This window comes from Sturnira hondurensis, unplaced genomic scaffold (assembly GCF_014824575.4).
Source record: "Sturnira hondurensis isolate 20B ecotype Veracruz unplaced genomic scaffold, ASM1482457v3 Scaffold0021555, whole genome shotgun sequence".
Classification (NCBI taxonomy): Eukaryota; Metazoa; Chordata; class Mammalia; order Chiroptera; family Phyllostomidae; genus Sturnira; species Sturnira hondurensis.
Window position 1 is genome coordinate 1245620 of NW_028094186.1, and position 20745 is coordinate 1266364.

The following is a 20745-nucleotide window of genomic DNA, read 5'->3' on the forward strand; positions in this document are numbered from 1 at the left end:
TCTGTTGGAGCCAGCTGTTGCCAGTATGGCCTGACCTATTCTGAACTTGGGGATGGAAGACAAGGAGAGGCCCAGGAGATGCTGGCTTCCTGGGGGTGTGTGAAGGTTCCTGAATTAGGGGGTGGCTTAAGTGTGTGTGTTTGTTTTTTTCTTTTAAATATTTTATTTATTTATTTATTTATTTATTATTTTTAGAGAGGGGGAGGGAGAAAGAGAGGAAGAGAAACACAGATGTAAGAGAGATACATCAATTGGTTGGCTCTCACATGCCCCCAACTGAGGACCTGGCTCGAAACCCAGTCATGTCCCCTGACTGGGAATCGAACCAGCGACCTTTCAGTTCACTGGGGGGCACTCAATCCGCTGAGCCACACCAGCCAGGACTGTTTGTTTATTTTTGGACTGTGTTTATAAACGAATGGGGAAAGCTGTCTCCAGTTGCACAGAATGTTAACACTTATCTCACAGGGTTGCTGTGAGGACGGAAGCCAAAGTCTGCTAAGCACCTGGTCAGTGAAGAGTGGTTACTTTTATCTTTATCCTGGAAGATGCAGCCTGAGGCTGCCTTGTTGAGGAGCCCGGTGGGCTTCCCGGCCTCCCCAGGGGCAGCACTGAGTTTGTCTAGGCTCTGTCATTACCCGTGACAAGAGGAGGGGGGCTTAGCTACTCACCTCCCCCTCTGAGCCTCTCTCTTCTCAGCAGGGAAGTGACGACTCTGCCTTTCTAGCACTGACATCAGGGTTACCTGTGACCTAGGCCAGTGGGTTCTTAAGCCCCTCAAAATTAGTGGGGCTCAAGTCATTTTGTGTTGACTTGGAAGTGTGTGCAGGGGGGGGACTACTGCTGGCGTGCTGCCCTCCACCCCAATCTCAGGGGACTCAATGCCCCTTCAGCTATTGCAGGCCCCAGGAACCTGTGTCCTGAGCTTTGCTCTATGCCAAGTCCTTAACCCCCTCTACAGGCATTGCGATGCTCCATTTTTACAGATGAGAAAACTCAGAGAGCAACCTTGGGTCACATAGCCAGTATGAGGCAGGTCTGGAGTCATTCCCCTACAGCAGGGGCTGGGGACCTGCTCTGGGCTGCATGTTGTTACAGTGTGAGTCCTTGGGCCTTGCGCTGCCCTCCCCGTGGGCAAGGCTTTGCCAAGGCATTCCAGTGTTCTGGGTGCCGCAGCTGTGATGGGGGAAGGCAAAGGTGCCTCTTTCCCCTGGCTGGGCTTGGCACTCAGAGCCCTGTGCCCTGGGAAGGCTGCCTGGGCTGCAGCTGTGCGCTTCCTCACCCACCCTCAACTGCCCTTGATCCTGGGCCAGGCTGTCTCCCATCTTCTGTAACTCCCCCTCTCCCCTCCACCTCAAGAATCTAGCAGCCCCATGCCTCCCAAGGGAGAGCTTCTCAGCACCCGCAGCCATGACTAGCCCCCAGGAGGACCTGAGTCATCCAGGGGGTAGAGGTCAAGCTAGAGGATGGGGGTGGGAAGCCTTGTAGAGGCCTTGGGGGACAGCATGTTCTGGCCAGGGCACTCGTCACGGGAGTTTCCAAAGCAGAGAGGCCATCAAAGCAGAAAAACACCTGACACCCTGGATCTGGGCTGGACCAACTCTACCCCCACCCCTCTGGAAATGTCCCCCTTCCAGGTGCCTCCCCTGAGCAGCTGCCTAGGGAGTATTTATAGCCTGAGTTTGGGCAGCGAGGACGTTAGCTTTATTTCGGAAGTGATAATTCCAGTTCCAGGTGGATGAACCCCGGAGAACCCGGCGTCCCTTCCCCGACTCCACTCTTACCTAAAGGCGCTCCAGCTTCTGCTCCCACCCAGCCCACCTAGAAATGACCCTGCTTGGTCCTAAGTGTGGGGGCCAAAAAGTGGAGCTGTTCTTTCAGATATTCCCCTACCCGCTGAGTTTTCAGACCTCAGGCTGCGCACAAGCGAGCCTCCTAGTTTCCCTACTGGAGTGCGGAGCAGCGCTGACCTCTAGTGGTCCAGGATTGGTAACGCAGGGCGACCGCCGAGCCTGAGTCCAGGGTCCCCGGCGCGGCAGGGGTCGATCGCCGGCCTCCTTATCCCTTTCCTCCCCTTCCCGCTCTGCTCCGTAGGGAGGGAGGAAGGAAGGAAGGAAGGAAGGAAGGGAGGAAGGAAGGAAGGGAGGAAGGAAGGAAGGAAGGAAGGAAGGAAGGAAGGAAGGAAGGAAGGAAGGAAGCCGAAGCTAGCTTCCCAGCGCCTCTTTGCTCCGTAGCTGGGACTCGAGGATCGCGCCTGGCAACGCAGGGGTCTGTATTCCCACAGGACTGGAAACCCCCGAAGATGGGGATGGAGTTTCGACTCCTCACTCCTGTCCACATCCCGGCCTCCCAGGGCCAGGTAGGCAGCTGATGTTTCTTCCATTATCTTTTCGTCAAATATTCATAGCGCACGTGCCAGGGTAGAGAAGGAGAACACGACCCTGCCTTTCTGAGGCTCCCAAGGCCAGTCCGGGGACCTGATGGTATGCGCGACCAGGTAGCACACACAGTGCCGGGACTGGAGGAAACACCCCGCTATAAAAGCACAGAAGAGACCAAACCGATCCGGAGACAGGATGGGGGGGGGGGGGGCGGGGCGGGGGCGGGGTCCAGACGAGTCGCTGTGGGAGGCGAGGATTTGAAAGACAAGTAGAAATCAGCTGGGCAGAGTGATTGGCACTAGCAGAGGCACAGTCACCTGTTGCTGGGCTGGAGAGTGGGGTGAGGTCCCGCCCCCCTCTGGGTGCTGTGACTATGATTGGCCAATCGGAATCTGACGTGTTGACCAACTGGCCGCCTTAATTGGGTCCCTAGATGTCTCTAGGGAGGGAACATCTGAGCGAGCCACCTCCCCTAAGCAGGTGCAGTGCCCGAGGGAGTAAGGAAGGGGTTTCTGTGGGTCCTCCTTAGGGCTTCTCCAGGCTGCGGTACTTCTTTCGCAGCACGGACACCGGGTCCTTGAAGAGCACTGGCTCCAGGCGGAAGCGAGAGGACACCAGGGGCATGTGGCCGAACCCTGCCGCCATCCGGTTGATGCAATCATGTTCCGCGGGCTGCAACGCAGGCGCGGGCCCCAGGCCCCTAGACATCTAAGAAGGGGAAGAGAAATACGTCGGAGGGTTTTCCGTCTTTCTGAACCCAGCCTTCTCCCGCCCCTCCGCAGCAGAAAGAATTTGGGTTAGCCAGTGAAAGGGAACTCTCCCCTACTTCTCCTCCCAGTGCCCCTCCATCCTCACCAGTGGTGGTCTGGCTTCCAGATGCCGCTTCCTGTAGGGCACCTTGATAGGGGGCAGCTTGGTGGCTGCTGCTACCAGAAAATTCATTAGGACGTCCACACAGGTGGGTGCGTCATCTGCCAGGCTCCTCAGAGCCTTGGGCAGGGAGTAGGTGAAGAGGGTGTGGTAATACCTGGGTGAGGGGGGAAGGCAGGGAGAGGCTGCGACCAAGTTCGCCCCTCCCCAGGCCTCATCCTCCCAGTCCTGACACTCTCCCTTTGACCCCAATCTCCAAGCCTTTTTTAAAAAGCCCTGCTCCCCCCTCTGAGCCCTGGCTGCTTCAGAGAGCCCCCACTGTAAGTACTAACCTCTCCCCACTGTTCTGTGCTTTGTGGGTTGCCTGCAGCCAATGGTGTACCCCTGCCCCCTCCCTCACTGCTCCCTGGGGACCCTACCCCAGGCCCGGAGGAATGAACTCAGACCCAGACTGAGGGGGGATCAGCCGGTTCCAAGGCCGTCAAATGTGGCAGCCCAAAAACAGCTTCTGGAAGGATGTGGACTAACGGGGATGGTGCTGCTCCGGGTGAGCCTTGCTTCACACGACCCTCCTACTGAACAACCCGGGCCCCGCAGACGTCAGGGGTATTCTTCACTGTACTGAGGATTCCCTGTGAGAGCTTCCGAGTTTGGTTTAAACATGTTAAAGGAACCCCTTTAACATGTTTAAATAGGCCCTCCAGAATTCGGTCCCTGCCCCAAGACTGGGGTGCTTGTGCAGTCCCCAGCTCATCACACGTGCATTTATTTTTTTAACTTATTAAAATTTCTTTTATCATTTGACTATCACACAACCCTATGAGGTGAATATATTTTATAGATAAGGAAGCTGAACCTCGGGAGATATGAGGAGACTTGCCCGTCACACAGCTGGGACATGACAGGCCTGGGCCTTGAACTTGGATCTCTGGGCTCCAGGCTGTGTTCGCTCCCATGCCACCCTGCTCCTGCTCTAAAGAGGGTCGCTGGCCCCCTGATCCTGGTGCCAGGGCTACCACCCGCACCTGTGGTAGAAGGCGGCTGAGGTGAGGACCACGGAGAACTCGTTGACCCTCTCGGCAGTGTAGCCCCAGCCACCCTGGGCCGCATCCCAGAAGTGGCTCCACGTCAGAAAGCCCACCATCCGCTCCGGGAAGCTCTGCCACACCACGAAAGCAAAGTCCACCTGGGGAGACATTTCAGCGAGGTCCAAGGGAGGGCCATCCAGAGATATGGACGCACGGCCAGCCTGGACTCAGGAAGAGGAGGTAAGAGCATGACAGTTTCCAGAGGATGCTTAGGGGGAAATTTGCAGCTGAGAGCTGACAAAAAAGTGTTTTCAAAAGAGTCTGTAGAAAGCTTCTGTTAGATTTCTAAGGAGGAGGCTGAGTAGCGTGCTGGGGTGATTTCAAAAGCGGGAGACCGGGTCTCTTACACCTGGCCCTCCCAGCTCTGGGGATCCAAGGGGCCACCAGGGCCCTCTGGCTCAGTCCCCACCCACACTGGACTCTTTTTGGGCCCAGTCCGCACCTCACTTGTGGAAAGACTGCTGTGGGCATCGAGGCTGAGGATGGCGTCGGTGCTGATGGCACTGTACGGGAGGAAGCGGGCACTGACCTGCAGTGAGAGAGGTGACTCAGCTGTGGGAAGCTGCCCGGGCCCCCGCAGTGCGTATCCGAGTGTGTGCTAAGCAGGAGTCCTGCAGGCATGTTGTAAAGAAAAGGCAGTGAAAACGGAAACCTGCTCTGAACTTGGACCTGAGGAACATATTTTACATTTCTGGAATTGGATTTCCTCTTTGGTAAAACGGGGGAATTGGTGACTAGGGACCCTTCTAGTTCTGACATCCCAGGATTCTTCCCTTGTCTTGTTGGAAGCTCACCTCAACCCTGGAAGGGGTTGTCAAATATCCTTCACTGGAAAGAAACCGGTCCAGCCCTGGCTATTGTAGCTCAATTGGTTGGAGCATCATTCCATAGACCGAAAGGTCGTGGGTTTGATTTCCAGTCAGGACACATACCCAGGTTGCAAGTTGGATCCCCAGTTGGGGTGCATGTGAGAAGGAAACTGACTGATGTTTCTCTCTCTCTCCCATTCCTCTCTCTCTCAAAGCAGTGTCCTCAGGTGAGGACAAGAAAGAAACAGGTTCAGAGATGAGGGACTTGCCCAGAACCGTGCAGCAAGCAGGTGCCTCGTGCCAACCCAGGTTGGCAGAAGTTGCCCCTCTTGGACCCATTTGTCCATGTTTCCTCGGGATCCCAGTTTCTCCTCCACCCCTCACCTGAAACACCATGTACCCCCTCTGCCTTTCCTCGTCTCATAAAACCCCAGTTCTCTGGAAGCACAATTCACAAGGGCCAGGGATGGAAGAGAAGCATTTTTATTAGGCCTGTAGGCAAACCTCCTGTCTGATTCCTTCAGGTCCAACGCGAAGTCCAGCTTTGGCTCAGGTCCGAGTAAATGCCCTCCCCAGGTCCCAGCCTTCCAGGGCTGAGCCCACCCCTTCCATGCCTCCCCACCCCTCACCTTCCTGTGCCCCTCGATGACTATCAAGGGCACTGCTGTCTCAGGCCACCTGGCTGGGGGTGGCTTGTCATTGCTCCAGAGAACCAAGATCTAGGAGGAAAGGGGGTGTTACTGAAGTCTGGGGCAGAAAGATCCCAAGAGCTTTCTTTCTCAGGATGGAAGAAATATGGGTGAGCAGCTACATATGTGAGCTTGGGAGAAGATGGTTGGAGCCAGGGTCCTTTCATTGCTGTCCTATTCGTGCCTCTGGGGTCCTGCAAGGCAGGAGTTCCAGGGACACGAAGGCAGCTAGTCACCCTTGGCATTAGAACTCAGGAGAGTGGTAGCCCCTAGCTGGGTCCTGACCACGTGTCCCATACCCACCCTCTCTCGAAGATTTTCGTTCTCTTCCTCCCGCTCCATTGTCATTCCCAGCCCAGCTCATATGGCCCGTCTTTGCCACTCCATCTGTGCCCTGGCTGAGCCCACTGCTTCCCCCTTCTGCAAATACTCTCAAGAGTCTACCTGGCTTCTCCGGAAGGTGCATTTGGCAGCCTGTGTGTTAGGAGATGCTAACTGAATCTGAATCCCAGGGGATAGCCCTTTTCTGCCTTTTCTCGGCATCCTCAGCATCAAGCCTGGGGCCTGGTGCTCAGAAAGGGAGCTGGGTGAGTAAGTGAGTGAACACAGGTGTGTTTATTCCTCCGGCCTTCCCAAGAGGTACCTCTTTTTAGGTGGAGTCATCAGTTTCCATGGGAAGGCAGAGACGGGGGTGGGAGAAAGGACAAGAAACGTGGGACTTGAAGAAGCAGCAAGGACACTTGCAAGTCCTCCTCGTGCCTCCTCTCCCCAAAACGAGTGGTTATCTTTGGGGTCCAGGTGTCTTCAAGGGCCCTGCCCTGTCTTTTGCCCCCCACCCTGGATCCCAGCTGGCAAGGGGACAGACCTGGGCACAGTGCTGGGAGCCTGCCACCGCCCGGATGAGCTTCATGGGGGGCTGGCCTGGGGCCCCCACCCAGATCAGGGCGCTGAACCTGCCTGCAGGGCGAGAGCCTGGGGGAATGAGACACAGACTATTAGGGTGGGAGGGGACGGAATCCTCTGGGGAGTGACCGGGGTTGGGGAGCCTGGGAGCCAGGAGAGATGTTTGGGACCTGGGGGCGGCCTTGGTGGGGCTCTATGGTTGAGACTTGGAGGAACTTGAGGAGAGATGGTGAGGGGACTTCAGGTTGCCCCATGCCCAGGACATACCCTGCCGTAGGTAATAGAAGGGGAAGTCCGAGGGACTTGTGGAAAACGTGGGCAGGGCCAGGAGTGCCCCTGGGGGGCTGTTCCACAACAGAGAGGGATGGGCAGACACCCCAAGGATCCGGTCCTGAATAATCTGTAAAATGAGAGCGGGCTCTGCAGACGGAGTGGCCAGGGTGGCAGTGAACCAGGTCCCAGGAAGTGAGGACCTGGCTAGCCCCGCACCTCCCCTTCAGGCTATGGGGGAGGGATGGCAGCTGTGGCACCCGACCCCTGGGACAGAAGGGTTCAGATGCAGAAATCCAGAGCACAAGACTCTCGGTGATGGTGTCCGGACCTGGTGGATGTTGAGGGGCTGGCTGCCTCCCTCTCCTTCCTCACTGGTCACAGGCCTTGCCAACAGCTCCGACAGTCTTTCCAGACCCAGAGCCTCTCCCGCACAGCCCCAGGGCAGCCAGTGCCCATCAGCTGAGTTGGTACGTGCTTTGGAATCTATTTGCCACAGCCATCCCTCTACAGATGGGGAAACTGAGGCCGGCATTGGGGAAGGGACTCATCAGAGAGCGCCAGTCTCAGCGTCATCCCAGAAGCATCTTTAAGGGGGAAGCCCAAACAAGGCAGGGGAGCTGTCCTCAGAGGGGTGGGGCAGGAGCCCAGTGCGGTGGGGGGTGGGGGGGGTGGGGGGGCGAGTCCCCCTTACCTCGAGAGTGGTGTGGATGACCTTCTCCACTGAGGAGAAGTAGGTGTCCCACAGAAACTGTGTCTGCTGACGCAGCGTGAGCACCCTCGCCAGGGGCATCTCCCGGAGGGCAGCCAGCACCTGGGCCGCGGAGGGAGAGAAGGGGAAGGCGTGGGGCCTTGTCAGGCCCTGACTGACCCTGGTGGGGGCAAGGGCAGCCTGGGCTTGGGGGTCTGGGAACCAGAAGCCCTCTCCCATGGTTCTCCAGAGTTAGCAGAAGCCACCCTCGGCCAAGTCCCAGGTAACATAGCACGGAGAGTTCAAGGGTCACAGAGAGCTGAGTTTAAATGCCATTTGGTAACCACGTGACTGTGGACAAGCTCCTTAACCTCTCTGAGTGTTCCCTCGTGTGGAAAGTGGGGACGATAACGGTACCTGCTGCATAGGGTGGTTGTAAGGGTTAAACTAGGTGGTCCACGTTAGGTGCTCAGCGTGGTGTTGAGGTTAAGTGCGCGTCAGCTGCTGGTGTTAGCTCCCTGCACTGTTCNCCAGAGTTAGCAGAAGCCACCCTCGGCCAAGTCCCAGGTAACATAGCACGGAGAGTTCAAGGGTCACAGAGAGCTGAGTTTAAATGCCATTTGGTAACCACGTGACTGTGGACAAGCTCCTTAACCTCTCTGAGTGTTCCCTCGTGTGGAAAGTGGGGACGATAACGGTACCTGCTGCATAGGGTGGTTGTAAGGGTTAAACTAGGTGGTGTACGTTAGGTGCTCAGCGTGGTGTGGAGGTTAAGTGCGCATCAGTTGCTGGTGTTAGCTCCCTGCACCGTTCTCCCTTCTCGGCGGATTCAAGGCTCACACCCACATCTCCCAGAGCCGGGCAAAATGGTTTCATCAGATGGAAAAGTCACTGTCTTTTCCTTTGCCACCCAAAGCCTCATCAAGGCACTCCAATTTGGGGTTTTTTTTTTGTGTGTGTGTGTGGGGGGGACTTCCCTTACATTGGGTATTTAAGTGATCATGGACCCATGGGGCTGGGCCCATGGAGATCAACTGCCCTCGTTCTCCTCCCATTGTACAAAAGGGGAAACTGAGGCTGAAAGAGACTCAGAATGTGCTCTCAGAACCCTCAGGAGTCTGCCTCCCTGTGGGGTCCTGGAGGCTTGGGACTGGGGAGCAAAGTCATCAACATGCTACATAGACAGGGCATGGGGATGAGAACAGGGGCTGGCCTGGGGGCTGGGATCCTGGGGCCCCTCCCATGTCCTGGGCCCAGTCCCCACCCCACGGGCAGGGCCCTGGGCCACCTGAAGTGGGAGCCTCTCCTCAGCCACGACAGCCGCCTTGGTCCAGTCGACAACCTCGGAGAAGGGCAGCTCCCAGTGAGGGCTGAGAAGCACAGGGATGCAGCCAGCCTGGGGGGTGGGGGTGTCACTGGGGAGCCTGGTCCCGCCCCCCCACACACACACACGCGCCCACCTCCCAGTTCTGAGGCAGCTGCTGCTGCTGTTGGGGGCAAGGAGCAAGGGGGAGAGACCAGTGGTTTGGGGAGTGTGGGTCGTTCCACAGAGGGTGGGATGAATGGGGCCGCGGGCACACCCGAGTCCCAGAGTAAAGGAGTAAAGGGCAGCCCGAGGCTCCTTCCCATTGGCCTAGGGCCCAGAGGACCCTGGCAGCTTGTGTGGGGGGGTGGTCAGGGATGAGGGTTGCCCAAATTGGGGTTGTACCTGCAGGGCTTGGAGGAAGTACAAGGCATCAAGACGGCGGCTGCGGCCCGGGATGAGGCAGAAAGTGGCATTGGGCAGCGTTGCCCCAGGGTGGACCCTAAAGAGGCACAGGAGGGGCCCAGGGTACGCAAGGCCTGAGACAGCTGCCCTTTGCAGCACCTGGCCCACCTGATGGCCCCCCAGCCCCCACAGCAGCACTCCCACATTCACAAGGTACAAACCCCGCACTGTGTTCTTGTATGTCAACAAACACTCAGGCACAAGCACAGCTACACACTGATACACCTACACAAGCGCCAGCCTCACACTCACCCCTCACCCACAGGCAGGAGCCTGGGTTCTAGCTCTGCCCCTGCCCTTGCTGGTCTGGGAAACCTCCCTTCTCTTCTCTGGGCCTTGGTTTCCTCATTTGCAAAATGGGCAGCCCTGGGACCTGATTTTCCAAGGCCAGGTCTGACTTAGCCCTCCCACAGCTCGGCCACACGCAGACTCTCAGGCAGCCCTCACCTGAGTGGTCTCCACGCCCTGCCTCCCCACCCCCAACCCTGAGAGCCCAGGCCTGTGAAAGGCTCCTCTGTCGTGAGGTGGGCTGGGCCCCCAGCCTGGAACCACACAGGAAGCTGCCGCCCAGAGGCCCCTCACCCGGAGGACAGGCCTCCTCTGTTCTTCCCACCTCCTCCCCCAGCTGCAGGGCCACACTCGGGTTGTGTGTGCCTGGTGGGGAGAGGGGTCACAGCCTCCTCGGAGCCACTTCCCTGGGACTGCCCGCTCACAGAAGTGGTGCCCATGACCTAGCTGCTAGGTAGCTAGGGGCAGGGGCAGCAGGCAGGCAGGACTCCTGGGCTCACCAGCCTGCTCAGAATAGGACTGACGAATAGGGCCCAGGGGGTCCCAGGATCCTCCTCAGCCTCAGCGTATTTGGTCCTGAGCCCAAACCTCCAAGAAGCAGTCCTGGGAGTCCTTAGTCAACCTCTGGGCCAACCCCCATTGAACAGATGGGGAGACTGAGTCTCAGACTCAAAGATGAGCTCAGGGTCTCAGCCAGAGTTGGACGGAGCGGGAACTGGAGCCGAGGTGTGCTACTCAGGACCCTGAATTATTTGAACCACCCAGGGCTGCTGCCTTCTTTCTGCAGTGCTGGGTGTCCGCCAGGCTCTCCGTGAAAGGGGCAGCGAGTTAAACAGCAGAACCCCCTCCACCTNAAGAAGCAGTCCTGGGAGTCCTTAGTCAACCTCTGGGCCAACCCCCATTGAACAGATGGGGAGACTGAGTCTCAGACTCAAAGATGAGCTCAGGGTCTCAGCCAGAGTTGGACGGAGCGGGAACTGGAACCAAGGTGTGCTACTCAGGACCCTGAATTATTTGAACCACCCAGGGCCGCTGCCTTCTTTCTGCAGTGCTGGGTGTCCGCCAGGCTCTCCGTGAAAGGGGCAGCGAGTTAAACAGCAGAACCCCCTCCACCTCATTAAAATTGGCAGCATCAGCCAGCTATAGCATGCCCCCACCCCCAGTAAAGCCTTAAGGGACTAAAAATGCCTAAGATTAAGGCTTCAGAGAGCCCAGAAACAAAGAGCCTGTTGAATGAACTATGCCCCTCAGCCCTCATTAGCCCTCGCTGTCCCCTCACTTTGAATGTCCTTCCACCTCATCCTGGAGCATCCCTCCCTTCCTTGCAGCCCAAGGAATTCCACTCCATCTTAATGTCTAAGCTCAAACATCACTTCCTCCAGCAAGCCCTCCTGATCTCTCCAGAGATGGCTCCCTCCTCTCTGCTTCCACAGCCCTTATGTGCGCTGGAGCAGTAATGGACCAAGCTAACCTTTATCGAGCACATACTTTGTTCCGGGCACTGTTCTAAGTGCTTGACTTTCATTACCCCAGTTCATTCTCACAGCAGCCCTATGAGATAGGAGGTACGTGCCGTTAATGTCGCATATTGTAGATGCGGAAACCGAGGCCTGCAGAAGTCACATAGCTCTGAAGTACAGGAGCCAGGCAGCTTGCACAACCTCTCTGTGCTTAACAGTGTGTATCATAACCAGGGACTTGTCTGTCCTGCAGAACCAAACTGCTTGAGGACAGGGCTGTGCCTCCCTCATCTCGGTGTCTCTAGGGCCTTGGGGAGCGCCTGGCAGAGAATGGGTCACTCGCTGGGTGATAAATGAATGAATTCTCAATGTGCCATTGAGGCTAGACCCAGGACCAATGGACCCTATGTCTGAAAAGTCAGTTTTGGTGTAAGTTCTAGTAATGGAGCTAGTTGTGAGCAGTCAGTGGGTGGCCTTGAAAGGTGGTGAGCTCCCCATCAATAGAGGTAAACAAGCAGAGGCTAGAGGAGCACCTGCATGTGTGTGTTATAGAAGGGTTATTATGGCAACAGCCAATGAAGTCTCAGGGTTCCGTGACCATGTAAGATACTTGCCACGGAATCAGGGCCTCAGGGCTCAAGGCTGGCGCCCATGTGGCCCCACCTGCCTCCACATGCCCGGGGCACTTCCTGTGGCCTTTGCGACCCCTCTGCCATAAAAAAAATGGATAAAAATTATAATTGATGTGTTGACATAAACACGAACATATTAATATTATACACAAAAATATTTTCTTCTACTAAAAGCTCATTTTTTTTCTCCTGATTTGGAAAGAAATGAAAACACTTTCACAGACCCCTAAAAGCATCATGGGCCCTAGGCACTGCACCCCCTGAGCCCGGTAGAGATGGGCCAGGGGACTTTAAAACCTCCATTGAACTTACGTAAATAAACAAATTTAAAAAGCGGGAGAGCAGAGGTTCCTGTTGCTTGTACACACACAGAGCACCTCAGAAAAGGCACGAGAGAAACCAGCAGCGAAACCAGCAGCGCTGTTTGGCTCCAGGAAGGGAAGCGGGGTGGCCAGCCGTGGGGTGGGAGGGAGTTTTTACTGTATGCCTTTTTGTGCCTTTGGAATTTTGTGCCATGTGAATGAATCCCCTATTCATGAAAATAAGTAACAATTTCAATGGGTGGAGGCTTATTCCAAAGCAACAGGAGACCTGCCCAACAAAGGTGGAAAAACATGGGCTTTGGAGCCAGAAGTGCAGGGTTTAAGCCCAATGCCAAGAGCCTGATCAGAAGCATGAGGGAGGCTGAGATGAATCAAGGAGCTTGTCACCAAAGGCCCTGGGCTGGCTCTACCCCTCGGAGCCTCCGTTTCCCGTGCCCTGGAGTGAAAACGCGAATACCTCCTTTGAAGGGCAACAGAGAAGTAGGCATGACTCACGTGTGGTGGCCCAGCACCGGGCCCAGAGCAAGCTTTCCCTGGACATTCACTTCTTCCCCTCCCCCTCTCTCTTGCCGGCTCAGTGAATGTGGGACAGTGGCAGGGACAGTGGCAGGGACAGTGGTGAATCGCCTCTCTCTCCGGCCAGCAGTTGTTTACGCAGGCCACCTTCCAGGGCCGGCCCTGCGGCTGCAGGCTTCCCTCCCTCCCTCCCTCTGTCCCTACACTGTCGGGCTTGCTCAGGCAGCCACCTGGCACTTCAGGGAAACTGAGACTCAAACTGCCCCAGAGATTAGGACTCCTGTTGACTGACTACAGGTGGGAGAGATGAAGCCGAAGAGAGAACTTCTTGATGTTCAGATGACATTATTGGAGCCTGCCAGGTGTCATGCATTGGAAGTAAACTTATCAAAAATGCTACTCAGAGGGAAGGCCACGCTGATGAGAAAACCTCAGCGAGTCCTGGCCAGTGTGGGGCCAATCAGTAAACTGTGTGCAGCTCCCTAACTCTCAGTTTCTACGAGAGGGTCAGGCTGCAATAGCTTCCAGATTCACCAGTAAAACCTGCTGTGTTTAGCAGTAACTAAAGTCGGCTGAAAGAACTGTCTGTGCAAGAATAGCGAAGTGCCAAGTCAGAAAAGGGACACGGGGCATGATGAGTGGAGACCCTTGTCACCAAAGGTGAGCTCTGAGCTTGAGCTCCCTGGGGGATCCTGGCTTTTTGGGTGACTGTCGAGAATGCCTGCTAGGCGAGGGTCCTGGCCGAAAGGCTGTGGAAGCTGGTGGGGAAATTCCATACTTCCCCTGGCTGGGGGGCTCCCTAGAGGACGTAGGGAGATTCATTCCCACAAGTGCCCTTGGGCTGAGAGAAGCCCCAGAAGCCCCAAGCAGAGGCAAAAACAGAGTGTGGCCACGGGAGGGAAGAACCCCTGGGAGGGAAGTGGAGCTCAGAATAGCCCACATTGTGCCAGCAGAGAGCAGGGATGTGCCTGAGCACGTGCAAGGGGAGGAGGCCAGGGCACCAGCCTCCAACTCGGGTCTGCCCTGGGGGATGCAGAGGGAACGCCCTGCTTCAGGGTCCCCGGACAACCTCAGGAAGATGTTCATTCTTGCCCAGCCAGCCAACCTTTGGGGGCTGCTGGCCTCCTGGGGGTGCAGAGGGGTCAGGGTGCTTAGGGGTTCATTGCTCTATCACCTAAGGTGTGTCACCCATCTAGGCCAGGTAGAGAGAAGTTTCTAAATGAGCTCTCCATGTCCCATAGGCCAGTGCCCTTTATATGTATTCAGGACTCCCACTGGCAGGAAGTCCTTCTGTAGGTCTAACCCAATTCATATTTGCTCTAACCAAAGACTGTTTCCTTGGACGTAGGAGCAGCTCCCATCTGGGACTGATCACCGCGGCTCTGCGGCATTTGACAGGGTTGACCGTAAACAAACTGTCCCTTAGAACTCAGAATGCTGATGCTGGAGGCTTTGGAGACAGGCGATCCTGAGTTAAAATACTGCCATTCTCTCTCTGGCTGGATGGCCTGGGACAACCACTTAACCTCTCTGAGCTTCAGTGACTGGTACGCAGGCCCTTAATGATCGCAATGAGTATTATCTTATTATAATCATTATTTATGAAAGGGCTCAGCAGAGAGCAAACACTATAGAAGTGTTAAATAAAATATTAGCGAAGGATGGATTGGCATAAGTGAACAAGAGTAAGAGTGAGTTATGTTTTTATGTTTTTAAAGATCCCCAAGGGAGAACTCCAAAACCTGCCTTGAACCAGGTGGTAGGGTTCCCCGCTGTCTAATTTGACTCCCTCCTACTGTAGCTGGTTCTCCCATCTCAATCCTGCCCTCTACCCTGACCTCTGGGCTCACTCCTATTACAGACCCCTCTCATCCAGCCCCCAGGGGGAGAGTTCCACTTACTGCTCAGGTCCACGGTCCTGCTCACAGCGCCCATTCCAGGGGCAGGCAGAGGAGTTGGTACCTGCAGTGTGCCACCCACCCCTCTCTTCCGCCAGGGCTAGCAGGGCCGCCCTGGGGTGGGGGCTGTACTGCCGCAGCTGTCCAGGAGCCCCACCTCGAAATGGGTGGGCTTCAGGGAGAATCGGGAGGGCAACATCAAAGCCACGTCGGAAGGTGTCCACTGTGGGGCTGGCCTCGGCCACCATTGCCTGTCCCAGCTGGAAGGTCCAGGAACAGGAGGCTGGATGGAGCCGGAGGACCAGATGGTTCTTGCCTCCGTCCCATTTGGGTGGCACCAGGCTGCACTCTCCAGCCCATGCATCCAGGCTGAGGAGGTGGAGGCAGGCCTCCGCAGGGTCGAATGTGTGGTAGCGGGATCCCTCGATGGAAGCCAGGATCTTGTGCTGTGTCTCAGAAATGGGTCCAGAAGCTGGGTACACAAATACCTTGAGGCTACCACCCCTGCACTTTGAGGCATCAAAGCAAGCTCCCCAGTCACAGCTGCCACTACGGAGGGCTTGAGGAGGTCGAGGGGCATCTTCTGGAAGCTCCCCAGGGTGGGAGAAACTCTGCAGGAGCTCTGCATCCAGCCAGTGGGGCCAGCCTTGGGGGGGCCCTGCCCGAGGTCTGGTGGGCACTGCCAGGCGCAGAAGGGGAAAGATTCCTAGGAGGCCAAGAAGCCAGGAGGTCAACAGTGCCAGCCACAGGGACTTCCTTCTCCACGACTGCATGTGGCCACCCACAGCAGGGCTGGGGGAAGTAGGAGGAGCAGGGGCCTGAAGTGGGGGTCGCTGGAGCTGGGATCACCCTAGTTCAGTGCCCTCATTGTACAGATGGGAAGACCAAGACTTGTGAAGAGCAGGCTGCCTGCCTAAAGTCAAACAGCAAGTCGCCAACCAGGCACACGGAGGCCAGGTAGAACCCAGTTTTCTGGCCTCGCTTTCCTGTGGTCAGGACTCTGCTTCCTGGGCCTTTGGACAACCAAGCCAACCTTTGCTCTCCCAGCAGTAGCCTCTGCCCTGGGCACTGATGCAACCGCTGTCTAGATTGCGAGGCTGTGTCCTCTCTTCTTGGCTGAACCCCCTGACCTGGCCCTTGATGGAGCGTACACTCTGCCAGGCCATGGGGGACCTGTCAGAGCCCCGACAAGAGGTGGCTTGGCCAAGGTGCAGGGCTAGAAGGAGCATGGGTGGTCTCCCCAATCCTTCCTCAGCCTAAGCAGCCCCAGAGCAGCCCTGGCCACCCATGTGCCCACTGACAAGCACTCCTGGGCTGCAGGCCCTGTGGCTGAGTTAAAATTAGACCCAGTGCCCCATGTGGGCTATCAGGGTCGGCTGAGGTCAAGGCCTGGATGCAGCTGGTGCCCCTTGGCTGTGGTGCCAGCAGGGCTGTTGGTCCTGATCCTCTCCTACCCTGCTGCTGTCTCCAGCTCAGGCAGCTTGGCCCCTCCTCCTGCAACCCCTGGGAGACGGCCCTGCACCCTCCGGCTTGGAGCTGTCACGGTGCAGAGGGCAGGACCCCGCATCAAGACCCTGCCCCTGTGGCGAACAAGCCCTTTGGATGTGTCTTCTCCGTTCCCTCTCCAGGCAACATCTGGCCAGTCTCGATCTCTCTCCTGGTGGCAGCCGGGCCCCTCCCCTGGCAGCGCTGATTCGCTCCTGGCTGGGAGGCAGGGTCTCCACTTAACCCCTTCCAAACCAGTTTCCTCGACTTGCTAATCATAACCAGCAGGGACCATACCTCAGTTTGCCAGGAGCTATCACAGCCCGTCTCTAAACTCTCACATTAACACTTCCAGGCAGAGGCTTACCACTGTCATTTTTTACGGATGAGAAAAGTGCAGCTCAGAGAAGAGATGTTAACCTTTTAAGGAGACTCAGCTAAGAGGCAGGGTTGGGGATTTGAACCCTGAGCTCCTAGTCCTTAGAGCTCCCCACGGCCACTCCAGCTGGGGGTCTGAGTGTGGGAGTCTGCAAGTCAGAGATAATGTAAGTGAGGTGTTAAGTAGCCTGGTGAGGGCATTGGGCAAATGCTCAATGCTCCCTACTATTTCCAGGTTGGTCCCTCTTCCTTCAGCTGCCCCCACCCCACACCCCAGGGCAGCCGGGGGTGGTGGAGGGTGTCTGAAGGCTGCCAGAGCCTAGAGTTGCTTCCTGCCTGAGGTGGCAGGTGTCATATTGGCCAAGGTGCCCAGGCAGAAAGTAAAGGCTAAATTCACTGTGTTGGATCTGGAGTGTTCTCTCCTTGCAGCCTGATTCCGCTTCCTCCACCCTCCCTTTTCTGGGATGGGCACGAAATCTCCAGGTGGTATGTGCCTAGTCTCCTGGGTGTAAGGGGCCTGGAGTCTATATAGTGCTGTGGTTAAGAGCACAGCTCAGGTGCTCTTAACAAGCTGCGTGTTCCTGTGCAAGTTACTCCACCTCTCTGTGCTTATTTCCTCCTCTGTGAAATGCTGATAACAGAGATATCAGGAACAAAGGCTTGCTGGGAAGGGGGATTAAATGAGATAATGCCTGGCACAAAGTGGGCACCTAACAAAGGTATCCTTTGTTCCTCCTCAGACCCAGAGGAAGGTGACATGACTTGCTCAAGGGGGACACTAAGCTTCCATCTGAGGTAGATCAGGACCAGGACTTGTTTTTTTCCTCCTGCACCCATGTTTTTCCTGCTGCAACCCCCATCTCCATTCAAGAGGAAAGAAGACACTTCGAGCTCTAGGAGGCAATCACCGTGGAAACCCATCTGCTGCTTCTTTGCTGCTGCTTGTTCCTCCAGCTCTGAGCTGTCTGGGTGCCTCACTGCAAAATTAACCAGTGCGGCTGCAGGAGCCTCCGGGTCTCAGCTCTCACTTGCTTGAGCACAGATAAGTTCAAACCTTGGCGAAACCCCACAGGAGCCCACGAGATCACTCCAGCTCCAGCCCTGGGCACCCCCAGGGTTCAGAGCAGTTCCTGCCCATAGTAGGTGATAATCCACCCTTGGACCCCGCCTGAGGGGAGGCCAGGGATGTACCCAGGGGACTGGATGCGAGGTGGGGGAGCAGTTCTGGCTTCTGCTCCTTCTGTAGGCACGGTATGTGACACTGGACAAGTCATACCCTCTTTCCTGGCCTTCAATGTCTCATCATCAGCCTAACCTGGTGGAAGGGCTAGGCTTTCTAGAGCAAATAGATCTGGAATTCTTGCTCAGAAGTAATCCTGATGCAGTTCAGAAGGTCAGTCCTTCCTTTCCCCGTCCTTTTAACACTTGACCTTGTTAAGGAAAAGTTTACAAAGCTTAGAAGTGAGGAGGCAATGAGGAGACTGTGATCTTCATCCACCCACTGGGGCGTCACCAGACAAGCCCCCGGGGGTCATGCAGCTCCCTGTGTGTTCAGGCCTAGGCATTTTATAAATCCAAGAACTAAGGTGCTAATTCATAGAAAACAGATATCCAATAGTATCAAAATGACTTCTGACCAGCGGAGATTATAGGTTAATCTCCTATAGGAGGTCACTCAAAGGTCAAAGGTCACTCTGTTTTTCCAGAATTCTCTATAGTTCTTTGGCTATATCAGTCAGTCCTCTGAACCAGCTTTGTCATCCTGATAACTTCTTCATGAATAACTGAAATACAACTTTGACTCATGTTCACTATGCATTTGTTTAATTTTTAGCAACCCTGGCTGGTGTGGCTCAGTGGATTGAGCACCAGCCTGCAAACCAAAGGATTGCCGGTTTGATTCCCAGTCAGGGCAAATGCCTGGGTTGTAGGCCAGGTTTCTCCCACTAGGGGTCGCTCAAGAGGCAACCACACATTGGTTTTATTTTACAAAAAAATCTTTTTAAAAAATATATTTTTTAAAGCATTCAGATGAGTATCACTGGATAGCTCACCGGGCCTCATTTTCCTCCCCTGTGAATGGGAGATTCAAGGAAGAAGCTGACAAATTTGCCAACCCTGAACCAAGTGCTGTTGAGCTCCTTAGAGCCATGCTTTCATTAAAGCCTTGAAGCAAAATGGCAAAGGTGGAGGGAGAGGGATGGGGAGGAAGATAGGCAGCTTTTCTCCCCATTTTAAAAAGATTTTACTTATTCATTCTTAGAAAGGAAAGGAGGAAGAGAGGGATAGAGACATCTGTGTGTGAGAGAAATATCAGTCTGTTTGTGTGTGTGCCTCTCACACGTAACCAGTCCAGGACCTTGCATGAAACACAGGCACCTGCCCCACCTGGGAATTGACCAGCAACCTCTGGGTTGGTCTGCGGGATGATACCCCAACCCACTGAACCACACCAGTCAGGGGTCTCCCCATTTTTTAGGAAAAGTGAAGTGATTGCCCCAAGGCCTATACAGCCCATAAGTAACAGAACCTGGATTTGAACCACTGTACCACAGGGGGCTAATTCCTGCATCTCAGGTTTATTGTGGGGCTTGTGGGATGAGCTAACATGGGAAAGTGCTTGGCAAGCGGGACAGGTGTGCACCCCTGTGAATAATTATAGTCAGCCCAAGGCAGCCTTCTAACCAGCCGCATCTAGACACTGCCCAGGGGCTGGGCTCCCCTCCTGTGGGAAATGAGTCTGCGCTTCCTGCAGGGTGGGTTTCTCTTGTCTGGAGAAATCCAGCGGGGACTGAGGAGAGGAGCAGACATTGCTGGTCCAGCCCCTCGAACACAGGACCGTATCCCTGCTTGAAAATGCTGAACCGTCATTCAGCCCTGGCCACTCCTTCGGGGCCCGTATTCCTGGGACAGGGTTCTGGCGGGCCGCAGGGCTGGACAGGCCAAGTAGAGCAAATTTCAAATCCTGGTCTTGAAGTCATTTTGTCCCATCTTCCTGAGTGTTTGTTTCAACCTGAGCTAGAGCTTCTCTGAATCCTCCAGAAGCCGCACCCAGCCCCCCCAGGGCAGCCCACACCTAGACAGCTTCACCCAAGGCTTGGGTGCCGAGGGGTTAATCAACGGGGCCAGCGCAGCGCATGTTTACCCAGCAGGCAGATAATTATCAGTCTGCTTTCCAAAGCAGGGGCAGGAAGATTTATTTCTCCTCTCCTCCCTCCCTGGGGATGCTACTTGGCAGAGTAAACACAGCTTTCTGTTGGCTCTGTGAGGAGCTCCCCAGCAGAGAGAGGGGAGCTGGGGGAAGGAATCGGGCCCAGAGGTGGGCTCCCAGGAGCAGAGGCAGGAGGCTCAGTCCCGTTTCTCTTGAAGTCTGAACTCCGGGCCCCACCTCTGGAGCCTGGCCTGGACTGACATTCCTTAAGATGTGATAGTTGTGGCAATTGACGGAGCCCCTGCAAAGGCTGGGCCCCCTCACATGCATCACCCCGTTTAATCCTGACAACCACCAGAAGAGCTAGGTGTTCTTAACTCTGCTTCCACGTTAGGGAAGGGAGATGCAAAGAGGTGAACCCAGTTCGTGGGCCGTAGACCAAACCATGACCAGATACCAGACCCGCTTGACTGGCTGTCGATTTGTTGAGTATCTACTATGTGCCAGGCATCACGTTGGGCACTTTATTTCTATTTCTAATCCAGAAGCAGCATTTCCTAGAATCCCTTCCCTGTGCTGCCAACATCAGAAGAGTAAGATAGTACAGCCCATAACTGAGGGAGGAAACAGGCACAAAACCCAGAAATAAGAATAGAGGAGAGATGGGCCTCCAGTTGCCTCGTGTAATCCAACCAGTGTCCTCATCAGAGGTCCCTCAGGTCCTGTCAGTTTCATCTCCAAACAAACCCTGACACCGGCCTGGTTTCCCCTCCCCCTGCCCCCACCTGGTGCAGGTGGCCTTCACTGAGTGCCTGGACCGGCTCCTGGCCACTCCTTTCCTCTTGTCTCCCTAAAATACTGTCTCCTCACAGCAGCCAGAAGGTTTGTTCGAATGTAAACCCCATCCTTCCTTGTCTGTAACTCTGTATTAACCATATCCTTTTAGTTTCTGTATTTTGGTGCTTTGACATGGGTAGGAGTGGGGCGGGGATAGTGGCTTGTTGACTTTGGAGGGATTCCCCCTCCCAAGGTTTTCCAATTCCTAAAAGTTGTAAGGGACTTACCCTTGAGCTTGCCCTTGAAATGCAAAGCAACCAGTCCAGAGCCCCAGTCACCCCCTCTACTGGGCACTCAAACTCAGGGAC

General features: G+C 55.5%; 1 protein-coding gene across 1 annotated transcript; it reads right to left on the bottom strand.

Annotated features, from left to right (window-relative positions):
- Positions 1-2195: 2195 nt before the first annotated feature.
- On the bottom strand, positions 2196-16226 carry EXTL1 (exostosin like glycosyltransferase 1). The gene is made up of 12 exons (XM_037032913.1): positions 14590-16226; positions 9410-9506; positions 8990-9097; positions 7705-7824; positions 7008-7140; positions 6703-6809; positions 5778-5867; positions 4782-4868; positions 4277-4437; positions 3237-3408; positions 2907-3089; positions 2196-2412 (listed from the first exon to the last, which is right to left on the bottom strand). Exons 1-11 carry the CDS (start codon positions 15357-15359, stop codon positions 2907-2909), a joined length of 2028 nt encoding a protein of 675 aa, XP_036888808.1. The 5' UTR covers positions 15360-16226; the 3' UTR covers positions 2196-2412.
- Between the last annotated feature and the right edge of the window lie 4519 nt (positions 16227-20745).